Source organism: Staurois parvus, unplaced genomic scaffold, assembly GCF_062004578.1.
Source record: "Staurois parvus isolate SC_StPar_1 unplaced genomic scaffold, SC_StPar_1.0 ptg001163l, whole genome shotgun sequence".
NCBI lineage: Eukaryota > Metazoa > Chordata > Amphibia > Anura > Ranidae > Staurois > Staurois parvus.
Window position 1 is genome coordinate 39,409 of NW_028318959.1, and position 26,189 is coordinate 65,597.

General features: G+C 52.6%; 1 protein-coding gene across 1 annotated transcript in view; it reads right to left on the minus strand.

The window, feature by feature from the left end:
• Positions 1-26,189, minus strand: part of TEX11 (testis expressed 11) — a 117,705-nt gene that overhangs the window by 21,364 nt on the left and 70,152 nt on the right. The window contains exons 16-24 of the mRNA XM_089659564.1: positions 25,648-25,785; positions 23,627-23,729; positions 20,738-20,859; positions 18,959-19,044; positions 17,286-17,336; positions 15,408-15,448; positions 7,909-7,992; positions 2,761-2,831; positions 2,573-2,689 (exon numbers count right to left, since the gene is read on the minus strand). Coding sequence (XP_089515690.1) covers positions 2,573-2,689; positions 2,761-2,831; positions 7,909-7,992; positions 15,408-15,448; positions 17,286-17,336; positions 18,959-19,044; positions 20,738-20,859; positions 23,627-23,729; positions 25,648-25,785 — 813 coding nt within the window. The remainder of the gene's footprint in view (positions 1-2,572; positions 2,690-2,760; positions 2,832-7,908; positions 7,993-15,407; positions 15,449-17,285; positions 17,337-18,958; positions 19,045-20,737; positions 20,860-23,626; positions 23,730-25,647; positions 25,786-26,189) is intronic.

The following is a 26,189-nucleotide window of genomic DNA, read 5'->3' on the forward strand; positions in this document are numbered from 1 at the left end:
TTGGTCCTCGGTGGTGTACGGCTCCATGCTGCTATAGATTGTCACTTATCAAAAGACGGGATTATTTCTGTCCCACGGGAGCCCTGACATGGTGAGAATAAATTCGCTACGAGAAAGACAAGTCCCTCAGCAAGCGCAGAATTCACTCCATCCATCCCAACACCAGCGCAGGAAAAGTACACCATACTCTCATTTTCTTTACATATATGTGAATGCAATCAACAAAAACCTAACTGAAATCTCTTTTTTTTTTTGCCTTTCCTGGCCACCCCCCCCAAAAAAAAAGAAAAAAAAAAAATACGATAATGACATTTGTAAGTAAAACCTTTCCATTTGCATTACATACCTTATTTTATACCTGGTCATCACTGGGTCTCTGTGGTTCTCTATGCAATGCAGCTAGATCATGGGTGCTGGGAGGGGCCAGCAGGAGGCTGTACATAGCTTCCAGAAAACATCACAGCACCCTGCCTCAGTACACCTCTCAAGAGCCCCCAGTCTTGATACAAGCAGTGGGAGGAGTTATGCAAATATCAAAATGTATTGATGGGTGGGCGTCAGTCTGGGAGAGTGGGTGTTCCTAGGCAGGTTGTATTTGCATACAGAACGCCCTAAGTAATGCCCACATGTGATGCTGAGCTTTCATGAATGAAATTCCTAAAATCCAATGAATAAAAGGGGTGGGGCCTAGAGCAGGAAAAGAGGCGGAACTCTATCTGACTTGCTGCAGCTTCTAATACACATTGTGTGAAGGAGCCGTTTCAGTCCAAGAGAGGAGCAGGCACACCTGTGCAAGAATGAACGGAGGAGCCGCTACACCTGTGTAAGACTGAAGGGGAGGAGCCAATACACCTGTGCAAGACTGAAGGGGAGAAGCGGGTACACCTGTGCAAGACTGAAGGGGAGGAGCCGGTACACCTGTGCAAGACTGAAGGGGAGGAGCCGGTACACCTGTGCAAGACTGAAGGGGAGGAGCCGAAACACCTGTGCAAGACTGAAGGGAAGGAGTCGCTACACCTGTGCCAGACTGAAGGGGAGGAGCCTGCACACCTGTGTAAGACTGAAGGGGAGGAACCGGGACACCTGTGCAAGACTGAAGGGGAGGAGCCGGGACACCTGTGCAAGACGGAAGGGGAGGAGCCGGGACACCTGTGCAAGACGGAAGGGGAGGAGCCGGGACACCTGTGCAAGACTGAAGGGGAGGAGCCAATACACCTGTGCAAGACTGAAGGGGAGAAGCGGGTACACCTGTGCAAGACTGAAGGGGAGGAGCCGGTACACCTGTGCAAGACTGAAGGGGAGGATCCGGTACACCTGTGCAAGACTGAAGGGGAGGAGCCGAAACACCTGTGCAAGACTGAAGGGAAGGAGTCGCTACACCTGTGCAAGACGGAAGGGGAGGAGCCGGGACACCTGTGCAAGACGGAAGGGGAGGAGCCGGGACACCTGTGCAAGACTGAAGGGGAGGAGCCGAAACACCTGTGCAAGACTGAAGGGGAGGAGCCGAAACACCTGTGCAAGACGGAAGGGGAGGAGCCGGGACACCTGTGCAAGATGGAAGGGGAGGAGCCGGGACACCTGTGCAAGACGGAAGGGGAGGAGCCGGGACGCCTGTGCAAGACGGAAGGGGAGGAGCCGGGACACCTGTGCAAGACGGAAGGGGAGGAGCCGGGACACCTGTGCAAGACGGAAGGGGAGGAGCCGGGACACCTGTGCAAGACGGAAGGGGAGGAGCCGATACGCCTGTGCAAGACTGAAGGGGAGGAGCCTGGACACCATTGCAAGACTGAAGGGAGGATTTTTTCTGTATATATATTTATTCATATGACCATTTTAGGGGATTCTAATTTGTACCAAATACTAAGCTACATAGTCCCTTCTCTGGTTCGGTGACGTCACTGAGAAGCTAGTCTTCCTGTACTCTCCGTCACATGATTGTGTTGAGTAGGGAGCCCTCTATTGGGTGTTCACTGCACCTGCAACCTATTTTTATTCTTTTCAAACAAGAACAGGAAGTGACTCGTGTTTGTTAATAAAGTTTATCCACGCATCACTGCAGAGCCATTCTAGAAGAACATCAGCGAAGCTCTAATTTCCCCTTCGATACACACATACTTGTACGTCTATTTATTGTTTGTTAAAGCTACGATCTATATCTGGGTCGCAATGTGATGTATTTGATGTGGATTTAAGGTGTGCTGTCTGCAAATGAAATGTGTTCATTGTCGGCATTTGTGAGAGACGTGTCCACAAGCATATTGTAACCTCAGTTTATGTGATTGTATTGCAGTTTTACAGAACTATTCACAGAAGTAAATTCAGCTTTCGTCTTTTTTCTTTTTTCAGTTGGCTGTTCGTAGGACGGCATACTTATCATCCATCCTCTGTGAGGGTTCGTAAGATGACCTGTCCTGCAAGAAGAAGTCCCGGTTCCCACGGTGAACATGGAGACCCCTGTATCTAGGCCTGTGTTATTTAGGGGGTCAGTCCGTGTGTGGTGTCGGTCAGATACGTCTGCTATAAATGTAACAATAAAATATTACGGAAGATTTCCATCGGAAATGTGTTGTACCATCTCCGAGTGCTCTGCGGCCCTCCTCGCCATCTCCATGTCCGCTGCAGCCGCCATCAACAAACATGACCTCTGGGCCACGAGCACCGCCTTGTCACAAGGGCAGAACAAGGAGATCTGGGAGAAAGAAAATGTCATCAAAGCCGGAATCTGTACCAGTTCCCAACCCTCTCCCGTCCCCAGTGTACCTTGTATGAAAGAAGAAAGCAATCTCTCATCAACAGGGGGCACTCCTGAGCACCGACAGCCACATTCCATGCTGTTGGCATGACAGAGACATCCATATATTAGTACTGGCGGTACAATTCTCATGGATTCTATGATGTCGGGGGGTTAAAGAGGACCTGTGCTTCATGGAAAGTCAAAGTGTTGCCTAACAGCAACTGCTGGGACCTTCATTATCCAGGAAAGCCTCTTCAGGGCCCCTCTCTGATTTGGTTTCACTTTGTGACTTCCAGGCCAAGCCTTACCTGTCGGCATTCCAGCGTCCAATGGGGATGCCTCGAAGTGGCCAGTAATAGCAGGTGAGGGGCACTCGATTCCACTAAATATCCGAGGCCATGAGGTAGCATGCACCGTGTGGTGCTGATATGTCAACCCAGGTGCTGAGTCCAAAAAGGTATTCATTCCATGAAAGCAGCCAACGCTGAGATTTAAAATCGTGCGATTTGTGTGCAACTTCAGTGCGATTTCTGAAAACTTTATTACAACTTGTGAAGATTTTCAATGATTTCTTGTGACTTGTGGACACTTTCCCCCCCTTCCAGTCCGGACACTTTCCCCGCCTTCCTGTCTGGACACTTTCCCCCCCTTCCTGTCTGGACACTTTCCCCGAGTTCCAGTCCGGACACTTTCCCCCCCTTCCTGTCTGGACACTTTCCCCCCCTTCCAGTCCGGACACTTTCCCCCCCTTCCAGTCCGGACACTTTCCCCGAGTTCCAGTCCGGACACTTTCCCCCCCTTCCAGTCCGGACACTTTCCCCCCCTTCCAGTCCGGACACTTTCCCCCCCTTCCAGTCCGGACACTTTCCCCCCCTTCCAGTCCGGACACTTTCCCCGCCTTCCAGTCCGGACACTTTCCCCCCCTTCCAGTCTGGACACTTTCCCCCCCTTCCAGTCCGGACACTTTCCCCCCCCTTCCAGTCCGGACACTTTCCCCCCCTTCCAGTCCGGACACTTTCCCCCCCTTCCAGTCCGGACACTTTCCCCCCCTTCCAGTCCGGACACTTTCCCCCCCTTCCAGTCCGGACACTTTCCCCCCCTTCCTGTCTGGACACTTTCCCCGAGTTCCAGTCCGGACGCTTTCCCCCCCTTCCTGTCTGGACGCTTTCCCCCCCTTCCAGTCCGGACGCTTTCCCCCCCTTCCAGTCCGGACGCTTTCCCCCCCTTCCAGTCCGGACGCTTTCCCCCCCTTCCAGTCCGGACGCTTTCACCCCCTTCCAGTCCGGACGCTTTCCCCCCCTTCCAGTCCGGACGCTTTCCCCCCTTCCAGTCCGGACGCTTTCACCCCCTTCCAGTCCGGACGCTTTCCCCCCCTTCCAGTCCGGACGCTTTCCCCCCTTCCAGTCCGGACACTTTCCCCCCTTCCAGTCCGGACACTTTCCCCCCCTTCCAGTCCGGACACTTTCCCCGCCTTCCAGTCCGGACACTTTCACCTCCTTCCAGTCCGGACACTTTCCCCCCTTCCAGTCCGGACACTTTCCCCCCCTTCCAGTCCGGACACTTTCCCCCCCTTCCAGTCCGGACACTTTCCCCCCCTTCCAGTCCGGACACTTTCACCCCCTTCCAGTCCGGACACTTTCCCCCCCTTCCAGTCCGGACACTTTCCCCCCCTTCCAGTCCGGACACTTTCCCCCCCTTCCAGTCCGGACACTTTCCCCCCCTTCCAGTCCGGACACTTTCCCCCCTTCCAGTCCGGACACTTTCCCCGAGTTCCAGTCCGGACACTTTCACCCCCTTCCAGTCCGGACACTCCCCCCCCTTCCAGTCCGGACACTTTCCCCCCCTTCCTGTCCGGACGCTTTCCCCCCCTTCCTGTCCCGGACACTTTCCCCCCCTTCCAGTCCGGACACTTTCCCCCCTTCCTGTCCAGACGCTTTCCCCCCCTTCCGGTCCAGACACTTTCCCCCCCTTCCAGTCCGGACACTTCCCTCCCCCCCCTTCCAGTCCGGACACTTCCCTCCCCCCCCTTCCAGTCCGGACACTTTCCAGCTTTCAGCGCTATCACACTTTGAATGACAATTGCGCGGTCATGCAACACTGTACCCATATGAATTTTTTAGCATTTTTTTGAGACAGATAAAGATTTATTTTGGTGGTATTTATTCACCGCTGGGATTTTTATTTTTTTTGCTATGTAAATGAAAAAGTCCAAAAAATTTGGAAAAAAAAGTGTTTTTCTTATACAATTTTGCCAATAAATAATATTTCATCATAAATCTCGGCCAAAATGTATTCCGTTATCTTTTTAGTAAAAAAAAAAAACCCAAATTAGTTTATAACCAAAAATTATAATTTAAAATTTTTTACATTTTTATTTTATTTTTTTTAATTATTATTTATGTTTTTTTCTACATACTGTCACCCTAGCAGTGTGGGGTCACCATGGTGACACTGTACTACTTGTGGGGGGTGATGAAGATTTTTTTTTTTTTTTACACTGATTGCTTTTATACCCATAAAGGCTGTAAGAGGAATCATTTCTCCTTCTCTCTGGCTGCATTCCTGCAGCCATTGAGAAATACTGTGTGAGCTGCGATTGGTCACAGCGTGTCACATGGTACAAGGCTGTTGTGAATAGCCCTGTACCATGTGATCTCGGTGATCATTCACAGATTTCACACGTAGTAAGCAATGATGTCACAAGTGCCATCTTGCTTACTACTCTGCATGTGATCACTGATTGGCCAATCAGTGATCACATGATCGGGAGCTCACACAGAGGTCCCGTACGACGTTCGGCGTTCCACTGTGTCCTGCACTGCCACCGTCTGGTCGTTTATATACAGCGGCCGGACGGGAAGGGGTTAAAGAGTCAACATTACTCCAGCCAACGCGTTTCAGGAACTCTGCTATCCCTTCATCAGGGCCCGATAAGTGATCAGCGGGACTCTGGGAATTGGGTCAAATCAACAATTTTCTGGTAAAAATAATAGCCAAGTCCGGTTCCTCAGCACCCCGTTGTGGCAGCCAATCGTTGATCTCTAATAGCTCACCAGCCCTGATGAAGGGGGCACCTAAAATACATATACAAGCCATAACGTATGTGAGATCGAACCGCGCCAATCCCCCATGACGTCACAGAGCTGCCAGGATACAGGAGGAGATCGTCTCCTAAAAGGCGAATGCAAATGGATCCTGCGCTAGGGGAACCCTTAAAACTTTGTGAGCACCATAGAGACCTTCACACCTCTGAAAAGCGATCAAAAATGTCAAATAAAACACTGTAATAGTTAAACTGAATAAGTGCATACATACGCCCTATGAAGACCCTCACCCCTCTGAAGGGCGATCAGAATTTGAGTGAGTACAGTAACCATTAATACGTGATATGTGGTCAAATTAACCTACAATATCATGCATCATCTATGAGCCCTATGAAGACCCTCACACCTCTGAAGAGTGATCGAGGTTGAGGATAGGTCGTATCTCAAGGAAACACGCCCCTCATGGTGCAATTGGAGCATAAAACGTCTTTATTTGTACAAATAGGATCCTACGTACAAGCTGTAGAAAGATTAAAAGCCATTCACATGAACCGTATCCAAGATGGCCGACATTGAGATGTCACCTATACTCAACCTCCATCACTCTTCAGAGGGGTGAGGGTCTTCATAGGGCATATATATGCACTTATTTAGTTTAACTAGGAGAGTGTTTTATTTTCAATTTTTGATCGCCCTTCAGAGGTGTGAGGGTCTTCATAGGGCTCATAGATGATGCATGATATTGTAGGTTAATTTATGATTACTGTACTCACTCAATTTATTTATTTTTTTTAATTATGATCACCCTTCAGAGGGGTGAGGGTCTTCATAGGGCGTATGTATGTATTTATTTACTTTAACTATTACAGTGTTTTATTTAACATTTTTGATCGCTTTTCAGAGGGGTGAGGGTCTTCATAGGGTGTATATGCACTTATTTAGTTGAACTATTAGTGTTTTGTTTTCAATTTTTGATCGCTTTTCAGAGGGGTGAGGGTCTTCATAGGGTGTATGTATGTACTTATTTACTTTAACTATTACAGTGTTTTATTTAAAATTTTTGATCGCTTTTCAGAGGGGTGAGGGTCTTCATAGGGCGTATGTATGCTCTTATTTAGTTAAAATTCCAGTGTTTTATTTTCAATTTTTGATCGCTTTTTAGAGGGTTGAGGGTCTTCATAGGGAGTATGTATGCACTTATTTAGTTTAACTATTAGTGTTTTATTTTCGATTTTTGATCGCCCTTCAGAGGTGTGAGGGTCTTCATAGGGCTCATAGATGATGCATGATATTGTAGGTTAATTTATGATTACTGTACTCACTCAATTTATTTATTTTTTTTAATTATGATCACCCTTCAGAGGGGTGAGGGTCTTCATAGGGTGTATGTATGTACTTATTTACTTTAACTATTACAGTGTTTTATTTAAAATTTTTGATCGCTTTTCAGAGGGGTGAGGGTCTTCATAGGGTGTATATGCACTTATTTAGTTGAACTATTAGTGTTTTGTTTTCAATTTTTGATCGCTTTTCAGAGGGGTGAGGGTCTTCATAGGGCGCATGTATGCTCTTATTTAGTTAAAATACCAGTGTTTTATTTTCAATTTTTGATCGCTTTTCAGAGGGGTGAGGGTCTTCATAGGGTGTATGTATGTACTTATTTACTTTAACTATTACAGTGTTTTATTTAAAATTTTTGATCGCTTTTTAGAGGGTTGAGGGTCTTCATAGGGCGTATGTATGCACTTATTTAGTTGAACTATTAGTGTTTTATTTTCGATTTTTGATCGCCCTTCAGAGGTGTGAGGGTCTTCATAGGGCTCACAGATGATGCATGATATTGTAGGTTAATGTGACCACCTATCACGTATTTATGATTACTGTACTCGCTCAATTCAATTTTTTTTCAAATTTTGATCACCCTTCAGAGGGATGAGGGTCTTCATAGGGCGTATGTATGCACGTATTTAGTCATCAAGTCATGGAAAGGCCTATGTGGAGAAAAAAGTGCCCCTAAATCAGAGAGGAGCACAGAGGGGCCCCCCGACTGTTGCCTTTAATAGCAGGCAGCTTGCGATGTTGGCTCCAAGACGACGGGCCATCTTCCTGGCCCAGGGGCCCCATTCTCACCAACTTTCCGGAACCAATGAGCTTCGCTGATTCGTTTTTCCGGCAGCCCCGTCCAGGCCAGATGCTCGGCAAGCTTCTCGTGAGCTGAGGAAAGAGAGACGCAAATATTAGAACATTTCTGACTCCGATACATCGGACGCCAAAACCTGCAAATCCTCCCATTCGCTGCACAGATCACAACTCCCATCATTTATTGGGGGGGAAAGTTAGATTTGTAGTCAGGTATTTATTATCTCTGACCCCATTGGTTGTTTTTCGGCTCACTTCCTGTCCTGGTGACAAGAAATGTGCAGCGAGAAGAGAATTCAGAACTGAAGCGCTGGGCCTGAGGTGATTGTAGCCGAATGTTCAAATCCTCTCTTTTATTATTTCTTCTTTAATGGCTGAACTGGATGGACTAATGCCGGCCACACATGGGTCACAATTCCACCGTTTTTTCGTCCAAAAAGGGGTAAATGACAGTTGGGCTTGGAAGAGGCAGTCTGGACTCTGCTTTCAGACAGAATTGAGGAGTGTGAAGCATTTTCCCTCCCGTGTGCGGCTAGTTAGTTCCCAGCTGTGCTGACATGGAGCCGCCACCAGGGGAAAGGGAACATTGGATGACAGATACTGGCCGCAATCTTCCTTTCCCAATTCCCTCCCCCATGTCATCCCAAATCCCCCCCCCCCCCGTATCATCCCAATTCCCTCCCCCATGTCATCCCAAATCCCCCCCCCCCGTATCATCCCAATTCCCTCCCCCATGTCATCCCAATTCCCTCCCCCCCCCCCCCCATGTCATCCCAATTCCCTCCCCCATGTCATCCCAAATCCCCCCCCCGTATCATCCCAATTCCCTCCCCCATGTCATCCCAAATCCCCCCCCCCCCCGTATCATCCCAATTCCCTCCCCCATGTCATCCCAAATCCCCCCCCCCCCCCGTATCATCCCAATTCCCTCCCCCGTGTCATCCCAATTCCCTACCCCGTGTCATCCCAATTCCCTACCCCGTGTCATCCCAATTCCCTCCCCCGTGTCATCCCAATTCCCTCCCCCATGTCATCCCAAATCCCCCCCCCCGTATCATCCCAATTCCCTCCCCCATGTCATCCCAAATCCCCCCCCCGTATCATCCCAATTCCCTCCCCCATGTCATCCCAAATCCCCCCCCCCCCCCGTATCATCCCAATTCCCTACCCCGTGTCATCCCAAATCCCCCCCCCCCCCGTATCATCCCAATTCCCTCCCCCATGTCATCCCAAATCCCCCCCCCCCCCGTATCATCCCAATTCCCTCCCCCGTGTCATCCCAATTCCCTCCCCCGTGTCATCCCAATTCCCCCCCCCCGTATCATCCCAATTCCCTACCCCGTGTCATCCCAATTCCCTCCCCCGTGTCATCCCAAATCCCCCCCCCCCGTATCATCCCAATTCCTTACCCCGTGTCATCCCAATTCCCTCCCCTGTGTCATCCCAATTCCCACCCCCCCCCATGTCATCCCAATTCCCCCCCTCGTGTCATCCCAATCCCCCCCCCCGGTCTCATCCCAATTCCCAACCCCATGTCATCCCAACACACCCCCCCCCCCGTGTCATCCCAATTCCCACCTCCCCCCATGTCATCCCAATTCCCTCCCCCGTGTCATCCCAATTCCCTCCCCCATGTCATCTCAATTCCCACCTCCCCCCGTGTCATCCCAATTCCCACCCCCCCTTGTCATCCCAATTCCCTCCCCCCCCCGTCATCCCAATTCCCTCCCCCCCCCGTCATCCCAATTCCCTCCCCGTGTCATCCCAATTCCCTCCCCCCCCCGTGTCAACCCAATTCCCCCCCCCCCCCCGTCATCCCAATTCCCTCCCCCCGTGTCATCCCAATTCCCCCCCCCCTTGTCATCCCAATTCCCCCCCCCTTGTCATCCCAATACCCCCCCCTTGTCATCCCAATTCCCCCCCCCCCCCCCCGGTCATCCCAATTCCCACCTCCCCCCCCGTGTCATCCCAATTCCCTCCCCCGTGTCATCTCAATTCCCTCCACCCCCATGTCATCCCAACACCCCCCGTGTCATCCCAATTCCCCCCCCCCTCCCATGTCATCCCAACTCCCACCTCTCCCCCCCCCCCCGTGTCATCCCAATTCCCCCCCCGTCTCATCCCAATTCCCCCCCCATGTCATCCCAACACCCCCCCCCCGCGTGTCATCCCAATTCCCTCCCCCGTGTCATCCCAATTCCCTCCCCCGTGTCATCTCAATTCCCACCCCACGAGTCATCCCAATTCCCTCCCCCCCCCCGTGTCATCCCAATTCCCCCCCCCCCTGTCATCCCAATTCCCCCCCCCGTCATCCCAATTCCCTCCCCCCCCGTGTCATCCCAATTCCCCCCCCCCCCGCGTGTCATCCCAATTCCCACCTCCCCCCGTGTCATCCCAATTCCCTCCCCCCCCCCGTGTCATCCCAATTCCCCCCCCCCCCTGTCATCCCAATTCCCCCCCCCCGTCATCCCAATTCCCTCCCCCCCCGTGTCATCCCAATTCCCCCCCCCCCGTGTCATCCCAATTCCCACCCCACGTGTCATCCCAATTTCCTCCCCCCCCCTGTCATCCCAATTCCCTTCCCCCCCGTCATCCCAATTCCCTCCCCCCCCCGTCATCCCAATTCCCTCCACCCCCATGTCATCCCAACACCCCCCGTGTCATCCCAATTCCCCCCCCCGTGTCATCCCAACTCCCACCTCTCCCCCCCCCCCCCCCCGTGTCATCCCAATTCCCTCCCCGTGTCATCTCAACTCCCACCCCACGTGTCAACCCAATTCCCCCCCGTGTCATCCCAATTCCCCCCCCCCCTTGTCATCCCAATTCCCCCCCCCTTGTCATCCCAATACCCCCCCCTTGTCATCCCAATTCCCCCCCCCCCCCCGGTCATCCCAATTCCCACCTCCCCCCCGTGTCATCCCAATTCCCCCCCCCCGTGTCATCCCAATTCCCCCCCCTGTCATCCCAATTCCCTCCCCCTGTCATCCCAATTCCCCCCCCCCGTCATCCCAATTCCCTCCACCCCCATGTCATCCCAACTCCCACCTCTCCCCCCCCCCCGTCTCATCCCAATTCCCCCCCCATGTCATCCCAACACCCCCCCCCCCCCGCGTGTCATCCCAATTCCCACCCTCCCCCGTGTCATCCCAATTCCCCCCCCCCCGTGTCATCCCAATTCCCCCCCCCCCCGTGTCATCCCAATTCCCCCCCCCCCGTCATCCCAATTCCCCCCCCCCGTCATCCCAATTCCCCCCCCCCGTGTCATCCCAATTCCCTCCCCCGTGTCATCCCAATTCCCCCCCCCCCGTCATCTCAATTCCCTCCCCCCCGTCATCCCAATTCCCCCCCCCCCCGTGTCATCCCAACTCCCACCTCCCCCCCCCCCGTGTCAACCCAATTCCCCCGCCCCCCCCCGTCATCCCAATTCCCCCCCGTGTCATCCCAATTCCCCCCCCCCCTTGTCATCCCAATTCCCCCCCCCCTTGTCATCCCAATACCCCCCCCCTTGTCATCCCAATTCCCCCCCCCCCCCCGGTCATCCCAATTCCCACCTCCCCCCCGTGTCATCCCAATTCCCTCCCCCCTGTCATCTCAATTTACCAACCCACGTGTCATCCCAATTCCCCCCCCCCCGTGTCATCCCAATTCCCCCCCGTCATCCCAATTCCCCCCCCCGTGTCATCCCAATTCCCCCCCTGTCATCCCAATTCCCCCCCCCTGTCATCCCAATTCCCCCCCCCCCGTCATCCCAATTCCCTCCACCCCCATGTCATCCCAACTCCCACCTCTCCCCCCCCCCCCCCGTGTCATCCCAATTCCCCCCCCGTCTCATCTCAATTCCCACCCCACGAGTCATCCCAATTCCCCCCCCCCCCCCGTGTCATCCCAATTCCCCCCCCCCCCCCGTGTCATCCCAATTCCCCCCCCCTGTCATCCCAATTCCCCCCCCCCGTCATCCCAATTCCCTCCCCCCCCGTGTCATCCCAATTCCCCCCCCCATGTCATCCCAATTCCCACCCCACGTGTCATCCCAATTCCCTTCCCCCCGTCATCCCAATTCCCTCCCCCCCCGTCATCCCAATTCCCTCCACCCCCATGTCATCCCAACACCCCCCGTGTCATCCCAATTCCCCCCCCCCCCCGTGTCATCCCAACTCCCACCTCTCCCCCCCCCCCCGTGTCATCCCAATTCCCTTCCCCCCGTCATCCCAATTCCCTCCCCCCCGTCATCCCAATTCCCCCCCCCCGTCATCCCAATTCCCCCCCCCCTTGTCATCCCAATTCCCCCCCCCTTGTCATCCCAATACCCCCACCCCCCTTGTCATCCCAATTCCCCCCCCCCGTCATCCCAATTCCCTCCCCCCCCCCGTCATCCCAATTCCCTCCACCCCCATGTCATCCCAACACCCCCCGTGTCATCCCAATTCCCCCCCCCCCTCCCGTGTCATCCCAACTCCCACCTCTCCCCCCCCCCCCGTCTCATCCCAATCCCCCCCCCATGTCATCCCAACACCCCCCCCCCCCGCGTGTCATCCCAATTCCCACCTCCCCCCCCGTGTCATCCCAATTCCCTCCCCCGTGTCATCCCAATTCCCCCCCCCCTGTCATCCCAATTCCCCCCCCCCGTCATCCCAATTCCCTCCCCCCTTGTCATCCCAATTTCCCCCCCCCCCCGTGTCATCCCAATTCCCTCCCCCGTGTCATCTCAATTTACCACCCCACATGTCATCCCAATTCCCCCCCCCCCACCCACCGTCATCCCAATTCCCCCCCCCCCCGTCATCCCAATTCCCACCTCCCCCCCCGTGTCATCCCAATTTCCTCCCCCCCCGTCATCCCAATTCCCTCCCCCCCGTGTCATCCCAATTCCCTCCCACGTGTCATCCCAATTTCCTCCCCCCCCCCGTCATCCCAATTTCCCCCCCCCCCCCGTCATCCCAATTCCCCCCCCCCCCCCGTCATCCCAATTTCCTCCCCCCCGTGTCATCCCAATTCCCTCCCCCCCCCCGTGTCATCCCAATTCCCCCCCCCCGCCATCCCAACACCCCCCCGTGTCATCCCAATTCCCACCCCCCATGTCATCCCAATTCCCTCCCCCCCCCCCCCCCCCGTGTCATCCCAATTCCCACCCCACGTGTCATCCCAAATCCCTGCTGTGTCATCCAAATACACCCCCCCCCCTCGTTTGGGTGCAGCGTTGCATGACCGCTCAATTCTCAGTTAAAATTACTTGAGCGCTGTATCACAAAACACGGCCTGGTCAGGAAGGGGGGGGGGGGGGGGACAAGTAGAATATAACTTGCTTATTTTCTTTCGAGAATCGGAAATTGTGTGCGTTTTGCAATCTGATGGCGCCACCATTGATTTCGAAATTCAACCAACCGAGCCGTCAATTTCACCTCAAAGAATTTTCTTTTCTTTCCTGGTCACACTCATTTCTTTTTCGTTTATATTTCCTTCACGATTCTATCATCACTGATTAGAAATTCGTTTGTTTTTTAAAAAATTTCCAACATGGCCGATCACTCAAATTTGGATGGTCACACGAAAATCGTCTGTTTCTGTGACCCGCTAAAGGTGCGAAATTCGAACATAAATTCTAGGAAAAGAGTTTCAAAAGAACATTGTTTGGGAATTGGACCCGCGTGTGGCCGGCTTCAGTAACAGACCCTAAAGGGTTAATCACTGCTAAAGGGATGCCACATCTGCAGCTTCCAACCAGCCAAGGGCCATGAAGGCAGCAGGTGGCTACTGAACCAAAACTTGTCCTGCCCCAAAACAGGACCCCATGAGAAGGTTTTGTTAGGAAGAGCAACAAAAAGGTAGGAATCTGTATCTGAATAACAAGTAGTCATCCCTAAGCCACTCCTCTGCCTTCTCTGGGAATGCTGGCTCTTGTAGTCATCCCCAGGCGGCTCCTCTACCTTCTCTTGTAGTCATCCCCAGGCGGCTCCTCTGCCTTCTCTGGGAATGCTGGCTCTTCTAGTCATCCCCAGGCGGCTCCTCTACCTTCTCTGGTAGTCATCCCCAGGCGGCTCCTCTGCCTTCTCTGGAAATGCTGGCTCTTGTAGTCATCCCCAGGCGGCTCCTCTACCTTCTCTGGTAGTCATCCCCTGGCGGCTCCTCTACCTTCTTTGGGAATGCTGGCTCTTGTAGTCATCCCCAGGCGGCTCCTCTGCCTTCTCTGGGAATGCTGGCTCTTGTAGTCACCCCCAGGCGGCTCTTCTACCTTCTCTTGTAGTCATCCCCAGGCGGCTCCTCTGCCTTCTCTGGGAATGCTGGCTCTTGTAGTCGTCACCAGGCGGCTCCTCTACCTTCTGTGGGAATGCCAGCTCTGGTAGTCACCTCCAGGTGGCTCCTCTGCCAGGAATGCTGGCTCTGGTAGTCACCCCAGGCGGCTCCTCTGCCTTCTCTGGGAATGCCGGCTCTGGTAGTCACCTCCAGGTGGCTCCTCTGCCAGGAATGCTGGCTCTGGTAGTCACCCCAGGCGGCTCCTCTGCCAGGAATGCTGGCTCTGGTAGTCACCCCCAGGCGGCTCCTCTGCCTTTCCTGGGAATGCCGGCTCTGGTAGTCCCCCCACAGGCAGCTCCTCTACCTCCTCTGGGAATTCCGGCTCTGGTAGTCACCCCCAGGTGGCTCCTCTACCTGCTCTGGGAATTCCGGCTCTGGTAGTCACCCCCAGGCGGCTCCTCTACCTGCTCTGGGAAATCCGGCTCTAGTAGTTACCCCCAGGCGGCTCCTCTACCTGCTCTGGGAATGCCGGAAAAATGAGGAATGCTGAGGCTGCAGGTAGGCCCACATTTATGAGTTAGGTCCTGGAAGCATGGCGGGGGTTAGGTCCTGGAAGCATGGGCAGGGGGGGGGGGCGCACACCCGAGCTGCGCTGACACGGAGGGGGCGCACACCCGAGCTGCGCTGACACGGAGGGGGCGCACACCCGAGCTGCGCTGACACGGAGGGGGCGCACACCCGAGCTGCGCTGACACGGAGGGGGCGCACACCCGAGCTGCGCTGACACGGAGAGGGGGCGCACACCCGAGCTGCGCTGACACGGAGAGGGGGCGCACACCCGAGCTGCGCTGACACAAAGGGGGGGGCGCGTACCCAAGCTTTGCTGACACGGAGGGGGGGCGCGCACCCGAGCTGCGCTGACACGAAGGGGGGGGGCGCGTACCCAAGCTTTGCTGATACGGAGAAGCTGCCGGCCCAATAGCCAGATTTTTGATTTACACTGACACCATAACATTGGGTGTCATCAACAATACGGAAGAATCATTGTCAGAAGTTCTAATCCCCCCCCCCTGTACAAATAATGTGTCTGTGTCCATTGTAGAGATTCACCATCACTTCCTGTGAGAAGTGAGAGGAAATTTCTCTAATAAAGCCATAGACAGCAATAAAAGCCTAACCCTTCCCGGCTCTTACCAATACGGGAATATGGTGGGGGGGACTGCAGGGGTTTAGAGAAAGAAAAGCAGAGCTGACCGTACCTGTATTTAAATATAACATCAAAGTCTCGGTGTCATGGACTCTGGGGAGATAGAAAAGATTTGCACCGTTAAACATTACCAAGAGCAATCCAACCACCAAGCAAGTACCGGGGTAATGGGATGAACTGACCACACCACCGAAACATGGCTTTAGACTGAACTCCGGGGTCAGGAGATACTGTCCAAATCCCTTGGTCATGTGACTTCTTCCTGAACCTGAGTGATTTGCGAATGTCTTCCAGATCTGTGCAGCGATCCAGTGTGGGACCTCCTGAAGTAAAGACCACTCACTGCTGCTCTCTCCTTGTGCAGGGGGACTGGTCTTGTCTCCGCCCCCTCCTGGAGTTTTCTGCAGGGAGCCTGCTGTGGGTGGAGCCTGCTGGGTCCTTCCCAGAGATCTACTATTTCTCCTTGTGCAGAGGGACTGATCTTGTCTCCGCCCCCTCCTGGAGTTTTCTGCAGGGAGCCTGCCGTGGGGGGAGCCTGCTGGGTCCCTCCCACAGCTTGCTCTCTCTCCTTGTGCAGAGGGACTGATCTTGTCTCCGCCCCCTCCTGGAGTTTTCTGCAGGGAGCTTGCTGTGGGTGGAGCCTGCTGGGTCCCTCCCACAGCTTGCTCTCTCTCCTTAAGCAGGGGGACTAGTCTTGTCTCCGCTCCCTCCTGTAGTTTTCTGCAGGGAGCCTGCAGTGGGTGGAGCCTGCTGGGTCCTTCCCAGAGATCTACTCTCTCTCCTTGTGTAGAGGGACTGATCTTGTCTCCGCCCCCTTCCTGTAGTTTTCTGCAGAAAGCCTGCTGGGTCCCTCCCACAGCTTGTTTTCTCTCCTTGTGCAGGGAGACTGGTCTTGTCTCCGCCCCCTCCTGTGGTTTTCTGAAGGCAGTCTGCCATGGGTGGAGCCTGTTGGGTCCCTCCCACAGTTCTGCTCTCCCTCTTTGTACACGGGGACTGGTCTTGTCTCCTTCTCCTTCTGTAGGTTTTTTTTGTAGTAGGAGGGGCCTGTTGGGTCTCTCCCACAGCTCTGCTCTCCCTCTTTGTGCAGGGGGGACTGGTATTGTCTCCTCCCCCTTCTGTAGGTTTTTTTGTAGTGGGTGGGGCCTGTTGGGTCCCTTCCACAACTCTGCTCTCCCTCTTTGTGCAGGGGGACTGGTCTTGCCTCCTCCCCCTTCTGTAGGTTTTTTTTTGTAGTGGGAGGGGCCTGTTGGGTCCCTCCCACAGCTCTGCTCTCCCTCTTTGTGCAGGGGGAGGACTAGTCTTGTCTCCACCCCCTCCTGTAGTTTTCGTCAGGCAGCCTGCTGTAGGTGGAGCCTGCTGGGGCCCTTCCACAGTTCGGCTCTCTCTGCAGGGTGACTGGTCTTGTCTACCCCCCATCCTGTAGGTTTTTTGGGGGGTTTTTTTTGTAGTGGGTGGGGCCTGTGGGGTCCCTCCCACAGCTCCGGTCTCTTTTACAAAGTGATATCTGGGATTGCAAATGCATCTGGTGCACACAAAGTGGATTTATACCCTGTGGGACTAATGAGGAGTAGATTGAAATGAACGTTTTTGTGCCAGAAGTTCAGCTTTATGTCGATTCTGCAATACGGTTGCAATGATATTTGCGATTTTTGCTTGTAAATGCTTTAAAATACTTTTTTTTTCTATCATTAAAGATTCTCCTTCAGTGCTCAGAGCTATCAGAGCTCAATAATAGCCACACCCCCCTCGGAACAGCTGTCCTCCTACAGATGAAGAAAGGGGGCGTTGACAGACCAGTTCTGTTACTGAGTGCTGATTGCTGAGTGCACTAGGTCTACCTCTGGGGCTTATAGGACGGTATATTCACATTTGGTGTAACAGGTAAGACTCTGCAAATGGAGAATGTTGAACAGAGATTCTCCTGTATTACCTCTTGGCTTGGTCTTCAGGTTCCTCCTTCAGTGTCAAGCGCACCAAACACCTAACAATACAAGAACCACACACCGAATAAAAACGATGATCGCTGCCAACGACGATAATCCCACGGATCTCACAATCTATTTTGGAGGAAACTTCAGATGCATTTAACTGACCCTGAATGGACAAGTTTGAATGGGGCGCCATTCAAAGCCTGCCTTGCGTTTTCTTTGATTGGACAAGGTGGAGAGCATGCCGTCATCACCCTGCCTCTCCACCTCATCCAATCAGAGAAGGCTCTGCATTTATTGAGAATAGACATGTGAGGTTCGTTTCGAATTGAAATCGGGACGAATTATTTGTTATTCGGATGTAACCGAATTTCCGACTTAAAACAGTAACTAATTTAAATTAATCCAAAATAACGAAACAAAATTACGTCCGAAATTCAAATCGAATGCTAAATTGAATTTGAAAACAAGAATAGAATAAGACAGAATAGAAAATAAAGGAATAAAATAGAAAAGAAAATAATACAATAGAAAAGAATAGAACGGAAAAAATACAGTAAAACGGAATAGAATAGAAAATAATACAGTAGAAGATAGTGGGAGGTGAGCCAGACTAGACAGAGGAGGATCAGCAAACCAGAGGATCAGCAGAGCTGGGGGTTACTACTGAGCGGGGGATTATCAGAGCTGGGGGTTACTACTGAGCGGGGGATTATCAGAGCTGGGGGTTACTACTGAATGGGGGGGATCAGCAGAGCTGGGGGTTACTACTGAGCGGGGGATTATCAGAGCTGGGGGGTTACTACTGAATGGGGGGATCAGCAGAGCTGGGGGTTACTACTGAGCGGGGGATTATCAGAGCTGGGGGTTACTACTGAGCAGAGATCAGCAAAGCTGGGGGTTACTACTGAGCGGGGGATTATCAGGGCTGGGGGTTACTACTGAGCAGAGATCAGCAGAGCTGGGGGGTTACTACTGAGCGGGGGATTATCAGAGCTGGGGGTTACTACTGAGCAGAGATCAGCAGAGCTGGGGGTTACTAATGAACGGGGGATCAGCAGAGCTGGGGGTTACTAGTGAGCGTGGAATCAGCAGAGCTGGGGGGTTACTAATGAACGGGGGATCAGCAGAGCTAGAGGTTACTAATGAACGGGGGATCCGCAGAGCTGGGGGTTACTACCGAGCGAGGGATCAGCAGAGCTGGGGGTTACTACCGAGCGAGGGATCAGCAGAGCTGGGGGTTACTACCGAGCGAGGGATCAGCAGAGCTGGGGGTTACTACCGAGCGAGGGATCAGCAGAGCTGGGGGTTACTACCGAGCGAGGGATCAGCAGAGCTGGGGGTTGTTGCTGAGCGGGGAATCTGGTGAACAAGGGCACTAATAAGCTGGGGATCTGCTGAGTGGAGGTACTACTGAGCTGGGATTTTATTGCGCCCCTTTAAAAAAAAATCAAAAATTCATTAAAGCTTCAGAAAAGCGTCACAAACACAAAAAAGCCCGTTGAAGCTGTAGGCGTTCTGATGTGTGTTAAAGGCGAAGCGAGTGTAAATGGGCCCCAATTCCCTGACTGCGGCTGCAATGCTAGTAATGCGATTCCAATATTGGCGCATTGATTGATTGATTGATTAAGGTGGAGTATGGCTTTAATTGAAGCAGAGGTGTAGTAAAGATTACCTGAGTGAGGCGAACACTTGTTGTGTGTCCAGCGATCGTTCAGCCAACCATTCCAGAGCTTTCACAGCTACTTTCTGTAGATTGTTCTGCAGATATAAAACCGAATCGGTAATCTCCTGCACTGTCTGACCAATAATAGATCGACCCCAGAAACTCCGGCATGTGGCTGCGGCACGCTGGTGAAGGGACCGGAACCAGCGCTCCAGCGACTTTTAGACGGGACAAATGTATACTTTCTATTTACAGTAAGGGCCGGTTCACACTATAGAAACGTAGTCAGGTTCCGGATGCATTCTGCATGCGTGTTTTTGGCGTGTTCCGGTGCATTTTTTAATGCGTTCCAGTTCATTTTTCCCCTCCTTTTTTTTTTTTTCTTCAATTCAAAGAGATGTGCATTTTGATGCGTTTTACCCCATTCCAGTACAGTTCTGAGCAGAAAAAATGCCGCTTGTTCTACTTTTTTTTTTTTTCTGCATTCGGAACGCACCGGAACTGCAAGAGCTGAAGTGAACTATGACAACTCTATCACCTACTTTCTGTGCGTTTTGGATGCAGAAAAAAAGCAACTGAAACGCATGCTGTGTGAAAAAAATGTTTTTTCTTCGTTTCTGTTATAAAAATTTTGCAAATTAAGTAATTTTTCTTATTCACTTGTGTGTGCTGGTGAGACTGCGCTGATGGACACTGATAGGCTGCACTGATGGACACTGATAGGCTGCACTGATGGACACTGATAGGCTGCGCTGATGGACACTGATAGGCTGCGCTGATGGACACTGATAGGCTGCGCTGATGGACACTGATAGGCTGCGCTGATGGACACTGATAGGCTGCGCTGATGGACACTGATGAGGCTGCGCTGATGGACACGGATGAGGCTGCGCTGATGGACACTGATGAGGCTGCGCTGATGGACACTGATGAGGCTGCGCTGATGGACACTGATAGGCTGCGCTGATGGACACTGATAGGCTGCGCTGATGGAGACTGAGGAGGCTGCGCTGATGGACACTGAGGAGGCTGCGCTGATGGACACTGATAGGCTGCGCTGATGGACACTGATGAGGCTGCGCTGATGGATACTGATAGGCTGCGCTGATGGACACTGATAGGCTGCGCTGATGGACACTGATAGGCTGCACTGATGGACACTGATGAGGCTGCACTGATGGACACTGATGAGGCTGCAGGTGTGAGAGTGGAAGGGATTACTACAATTTCCCCCCCCCCATGTGATGGAGATGAGGAGCGGAGATTGGGGGGGGTATACAGGTGTGAGAGTGGAAGGGAATGCTACAATTCCCCCCCCCCATGTGATGGAGATGAGGAGCGGAGATTGGGGGGGGGTATACAGGTGTAAGAGTGGAAGGGAATACTACAAATCCCCCCCCCATGTGATGGAGATGAGGAGCGGAGATGGGGGGGGGTATACAAGTGTGAGAGCAGAAGGGAATACTACAAATCCCCCCCCCATGTGATGGAGATGAGGAGCGGAGATTGGGGGGGGGTATACAGGTGTGAGAGCGGAAGGGAATACTACAAATCCCCCCCCCCCCCATGTGATGGAGATGAGGAGCGGAGATTGGGGGGGGGGGAGGTATACAGGTGTGCGAGTGAAGGGAATACTACAAATCCCCCCCCCCCCATGTGATGGAGATGAGGAGCGGAGATTGGGGGGGGGGGAGGTATACAGGTGTGCGAGTGAAGGGAATACTACAAATCCCCCCCCCCCATGTGATGGAGATGAGGAGCGGAGGTGTTTGATGTTTTTGATCTTACCTCCAATGCCAGCTGTGCTGCGGAGCTGAGCAGGTCCGTGGTGGAGTAGTATTGGCCCACAAGGGGTATCCTGCAGTCTATCAGCGCCGCCTTCTCCCCCAGGGCGCAGACCGCACCTAAAGCTGCAACAATCAGTAGAGATCCCAGTCATCCTCCATGCAGTTATTCGTCTGCTTACGTCTCTGTTACACGCCTCGTCTTGTTCTCATAGTGTATGTCCAGCCAGAAGTTTTCTTTACGTTTGATTAGAGCGGGGAAGGAGTAGAGCCCGTTGTACGCACAGCGCCCTCTGTCTGCACGCACAGCGCCCTCTGTCTGCACGCACAGCGCCCTCTGTCTGCACGCACAGCGCCCTCTGTCTGCACGCACAGCGCCCTCTGTCTGCACGCACAGCGCCCTCTGTCTGCACGCACAGCGCCCTCTGTCTGCACGCACAGCGCCCTCTGTCTGCACGCACACTCACTGCGCATGGTGGCAGCAAGCGGCCTATTAAGACCCCAGTCCTGAGCCATCCTGTGCTATACTTCTGTGACTCGTGATTCCGGACCCCCATCTCTGTTCCTGCTCTGGCGTGTTCCCGGACTTTTCTGCGGTTCTCACCTCTGTAGTCGTGGGACAGGCTGCTTCAGTGCCCAGGGCATGGATGGATAACTGCACCCACTGTCCCACATGCTGAGGAATGGGTGTACCACCTTGTGCCCATTCTCAGCCCCCTTTGCTCCGTGTGCACATGCGTGGCCAAGTGCGTGCCTTTAGCAACTAGAAGGTCGTTTCGAATGTGCAATGTTTTCTTGTTGTGGGCACAGAGGGAAGGCAGTACCTGTCAGAGCAGCCCCATGGATGCTAGACACTGATCTGGGGCTTGAGAGTGTTGAGGGGGCGCCTTCCTTAATGCAGTGCCCTGGGCAGCATGCCCCTCCTGCCCACCCCTTGTCCCACCCCGGCCTCCAATGATCCTGGATAGTTAACCAACTATTATTACTTCCTGCCATTCTGTTACTGCCCCGGCCTTAGAGTTAGGGTTAGACTTGGGGGTCCCAGAGGTAGGGCCAGAGTTAGGGTTATGGTCAGAGTTACGGTTATGGTCAGAGTTAGGGTGAGAGTCAGAGTTGGGGTCAGGGTCAGAGTTGGGGTCAGGGATGGGGTTAGGGTTAGAGTTAATTAGGGTCAGTTAGGGTTAGGGTCAGAGTTATGGTTAGAGATGGGGTTAGGGTCAGAGTTAGGATTGGGGTGAGAGTTGGGGTCAAAGTGAGGGTTCAGATTAGAGTTAGGGTGAGAGTTGGGGTCAAAGTTATGGTTTGGGTTACAGCTAGGGTCAGAGTTGGAGTTAGGGTCAGAGTTGGGGTCAGGGTCATAGTTAGGGTCAGGGTCAGAGTCATAGGGTCATAGTTAGGGTTAGGGTCATAGTTAGGGCCAGGGTCAGAGTCATAGGTAGGGTCATAGTTAGGGTCAGGGTCATAGTTAGGGTCATAGTTAGGGTCAGGGTCATAGTTGGGGTCAGGGTCATAGTTGGGGTCAGGGTCATAGTTAGGGTCAGGGTCATAGTTAGGGTCAGGGTCATAGTTAGGGTCATAGTTAGGGTCAGGGTCATAGTTGGGGTCAGGGTCATAGTTAGGGTCAGGGTCATAGTTGGGGTCAGGGTCATAGTTAGGGTCAGGGTCATAGTTAGGGTCATAGTTAGGGTCAGGGTCATAGTTGGGGTCAGGGTCATAGTTAGGGTCAGGGTCATAGTTGGAGTCATAGTTAGGGTCAGGGTCATAGTTAGGGTCAGGGTCATAGTTGGGGTCAGGGTCATAGTTAGGGTCATGGTCATAGTTGGGGTCAGGGTCATAGTTAGGGTCAGGGTCATAGTTGGGGTCATAGTTAGGGTCAGGGTCATAGTTGGGGTCAGGGTCATAGTTGGGGTCAGGGTCATAGTTAGGGTCAGGGTCATAGTTAGGGTCATAGTTAGGGTCAGGGTCATAGTTGGGGTCAGGGTCATAGTTAGGGTCAGGGTCATAGTTGGGGTCATAGTTGGGGTCAGGGTCATAGTTAGGGTCATGGTCATAGTTGGGGTCAGGGTCATAGTTAGGGTCAGGGTCATAGTTGGGGTCATAGTTAGGGTCAGGGTCATAGTTAGGGTCAGGGTCATAGTTAGGGTCAGGGTCATAGTTGGGGTCATAGTTAGGGTCAGGGTCATAGTTAGGGTCAGGGTCATAGTTAGGGTCAGGGTCAGAGTCAGGGTCATAGTTAGGGTTAACTCTATGTCTAAATCTTAACTCTAGCCTATAACCCTAACATGCGACTTTGGTCCCATAAAGGTTCCTGCACTACTTTGAGGCGACTTTGATGTTACTTTACTGGTACCTGAGTAGCATGAATGCAGCATACATAGTGCATGGACCGTTATGTGACCGAAGTCGCATGTTAGTGTTAGGAATAAGTGCTAGTGTTAGACTTTAGGGTTTTGGTGAACTCTATCTCTAACCCTAATCCTGACCCTTAACCCTAACATGCGACTTTGGTCACATGACGGTTCCTGCACTACTTTGATGCTACTTGAGTGCCAAAGAGTGTAAAGTTGCATCAAAGTCGCACTACATGAACACAACTCTCATACTTTTCTATGAGAAAAAAAAAACATGCAAAACTCAGCAGAGAAGCAGCAAAAACACAACACTTGTGTCTTTGGTGGGGGTCCATTGAAGTCTATCACAAGGGAAATGCAATCTGCTGTGGGGGGAAAAAAGCCCCTGACCCTTTCCAAAAAAAATGCACCGGCTCAAAACGCACGGATGTGAACTAGATCCATAAGAAATCCTGATAAATGGACTGTAGTGTGTTTCTGCAAACTGGAAAACGCACTGCAATCGGCACCAATGTGAACCTGGGGTACAAGAGGTCATTTACCTTCCACCTCGCTGTTTTCGTGGACTGCGATCTTCAGCAGGATGAAATGAGTGAGGATGTTGTCTGGGTCACATTTCTCAGCTGCACTCGCAGCTTCCCTCGCCTGGAATAAAGAGAATTTCTTACAAATACCAGCAACGCTCACCGCTGCGACACGTGCACAGAGGTGAGTGACGGTGAGGATGGGGGCACTTTGATGAAGATTGGGTGTGGAATCAAACAAGAGGGAGAAAGGACGGCGGAATTTGATTGGTCTAACCACTTGCCGACCAGTCATGTACCGGATACGTCACCGTCCTTCACGTGGTTGTACCTGGATGACGCCTGGAGCTGCCGGCATCCTCACGGTGCCGTATTTAGAGCCGACGGCCCGGTTTCTAGTAAAAGCTGCTCCAATGCCATGACAAGAAGCGGGAAGGGAGGTCCCCTCCCCTCCCACCGCCTTTTGCCACTTTACCGGGATCTCCCACCCCATTGGTAGTCCCGGTCAACCCTCGAATGCCATGACAAGCAGCAGGAAGGGATGTCTCCTCCCCTCCTACCGCCTTCTGACACTTTACCGGGATCTCCCTTCTCACCGGTAGTCCCGATCAACCCTCGAATGCCATGACAAGCAGCAGGAAGGGATGTCTCCTCCCCTCCTACCGCCTTCTGCCACTTGACCGGGATCTCCCTTCTCACCGGTAGTCCCGATCAACCCTTGAATGCCATGACAAGCAGTGGGAAGGGATGTCCCCTCCCCTCCCCTCCTACCACTTTACCGGGATCTCCCACCCCACCGGTAGCCCTGATCAACCCTTGAATGCCATGACAAGCAGCGGGAAGGGATGTCCCCTCCCCTCCTACCGCCTTCTGCCACTTTACCAGGATCTCCCTTCTCACCGGTAGTCCCGATCAACCCTTGAATGCTATGACAAGCAGCGTGAAGGGATGTCCCCTCCCCTCCTACCGCCTTCTTCCACTTTACCGGGATCTCCCGTCCCATTGGTAGTCCCGATCAACCCTTGAATGCCATGACAAGCAGCGGGAAGGGATGTCTCCTCCCCTCCTACCGCCTTCTTCCACTTTACCGGGATCTCCCGTCCCATTGGTAGTCCCGATCAACCCTTGAATGCCATGACAAGCAGCGGGAAGGGAGATCCCCTCCCCTCCCATCGCCTTCTTCCACTTTACCGGGATCTCCCGTCCCACCGGTAGTCCCGATCAACCAGCTGGAACTACCGACCGACCAAATCGGTTCGGCTCTGTTGATAGTAAACTGGAAGCAATGACCTGACATTTCCAGTTTACTCGGGAATACACGGCGCCATTTTTAAAAAATAAAAGCATTCAGCCGCACTGATCTTGGTGTGATTGAATGCTTTTAAGGGCAGAGGAGGGATCTGGGGTCCCTGTGGGATCTGTGACCCCAAATCTCTCCATAAAGAGGACCTGTCACTGCCTATTGCTGTCACAGGGGATGTTTACATACAGCAATACAAGTGATCAAAAAAAAAAAATCTTTTTAACCACTTGCCCTCCAGAGGATTAACCCCCCCCCCCCTCTCCTCACCCTCCAGAGGATAACCCCTCCCCTTTGCCCTCCAGAGGATTCCACCTCCCCCCCTTCCTGACCACGCTATTTTTTGCGCTACGGCGCTGCGTTACTTTGACTGACGATTGCGCGGTCATGCAACGCCACACCCAGATTAAATTTACGTCCTTTTTTTTTTCCCCCATGAATTGAGCTTTCTTTTGCTCTTTTGGTATTTGATCGCCTGAGCGCTTGTAATTTTTTGCACTATAAGCAAAAAAAGACCATTTTGAGAAAAATATTTTAAACACAAATCACCAGCGCCAAAATTCATGAAAATTATATACCAAATAAATAAATGCACTGCAACAAAAAATAATCAATAAGTCAATAGTGACAAAAAATATAACATTAAAAATTATAAAAGATATAAAAAAATATATTTTTATGAAAGTCTTAGGCTGGGCCCTTGAGGTGTAATGAAGTCCATTAAAAACCCAAATCTTACTTTGGAGAATTCCTTGAGGTGCAGGAGGCAGGACGCTCGGTTCCTCTGTACTTTGGCAAAGTTGGGTTCAGTGCAGTCTGAGGCGTAAATGCCCAGTGAGTAGTTGTACCATTCCAAGGCCTCCGAGTAACTTTTCTTCTGAAGAGCAAAACACAAACATGACAGCAATGAATGATAAAACAATATATACACGACTGAAAAAATTGGAAGGAAGACTGACAACCCATCAGATCCCAATGGGGAGGAATCTCCTGCTGGATCTCTATACTGACATGAACGGGGGATGGGTGATGACGCCCCATCGTTGGATGGAAATGATCGACCTACAGAGGACTGCATTCACAGACACCCCAAAAATCAAAGTGAAGAAATGATGCAGCAGGCGAGTCCATTTTGGCTGAAATGTCATTGCAGCAACTCAGAATGGTCCTCAGTAGTCTGTGTGGCCCCCACGTGTTTGTATGCATGCCTGACAACGTCGGGGGGAGGGGCCTAATGAGACCACGGATGGTGTCCTGGGGGATTTCCTCCCAGATCTGGAC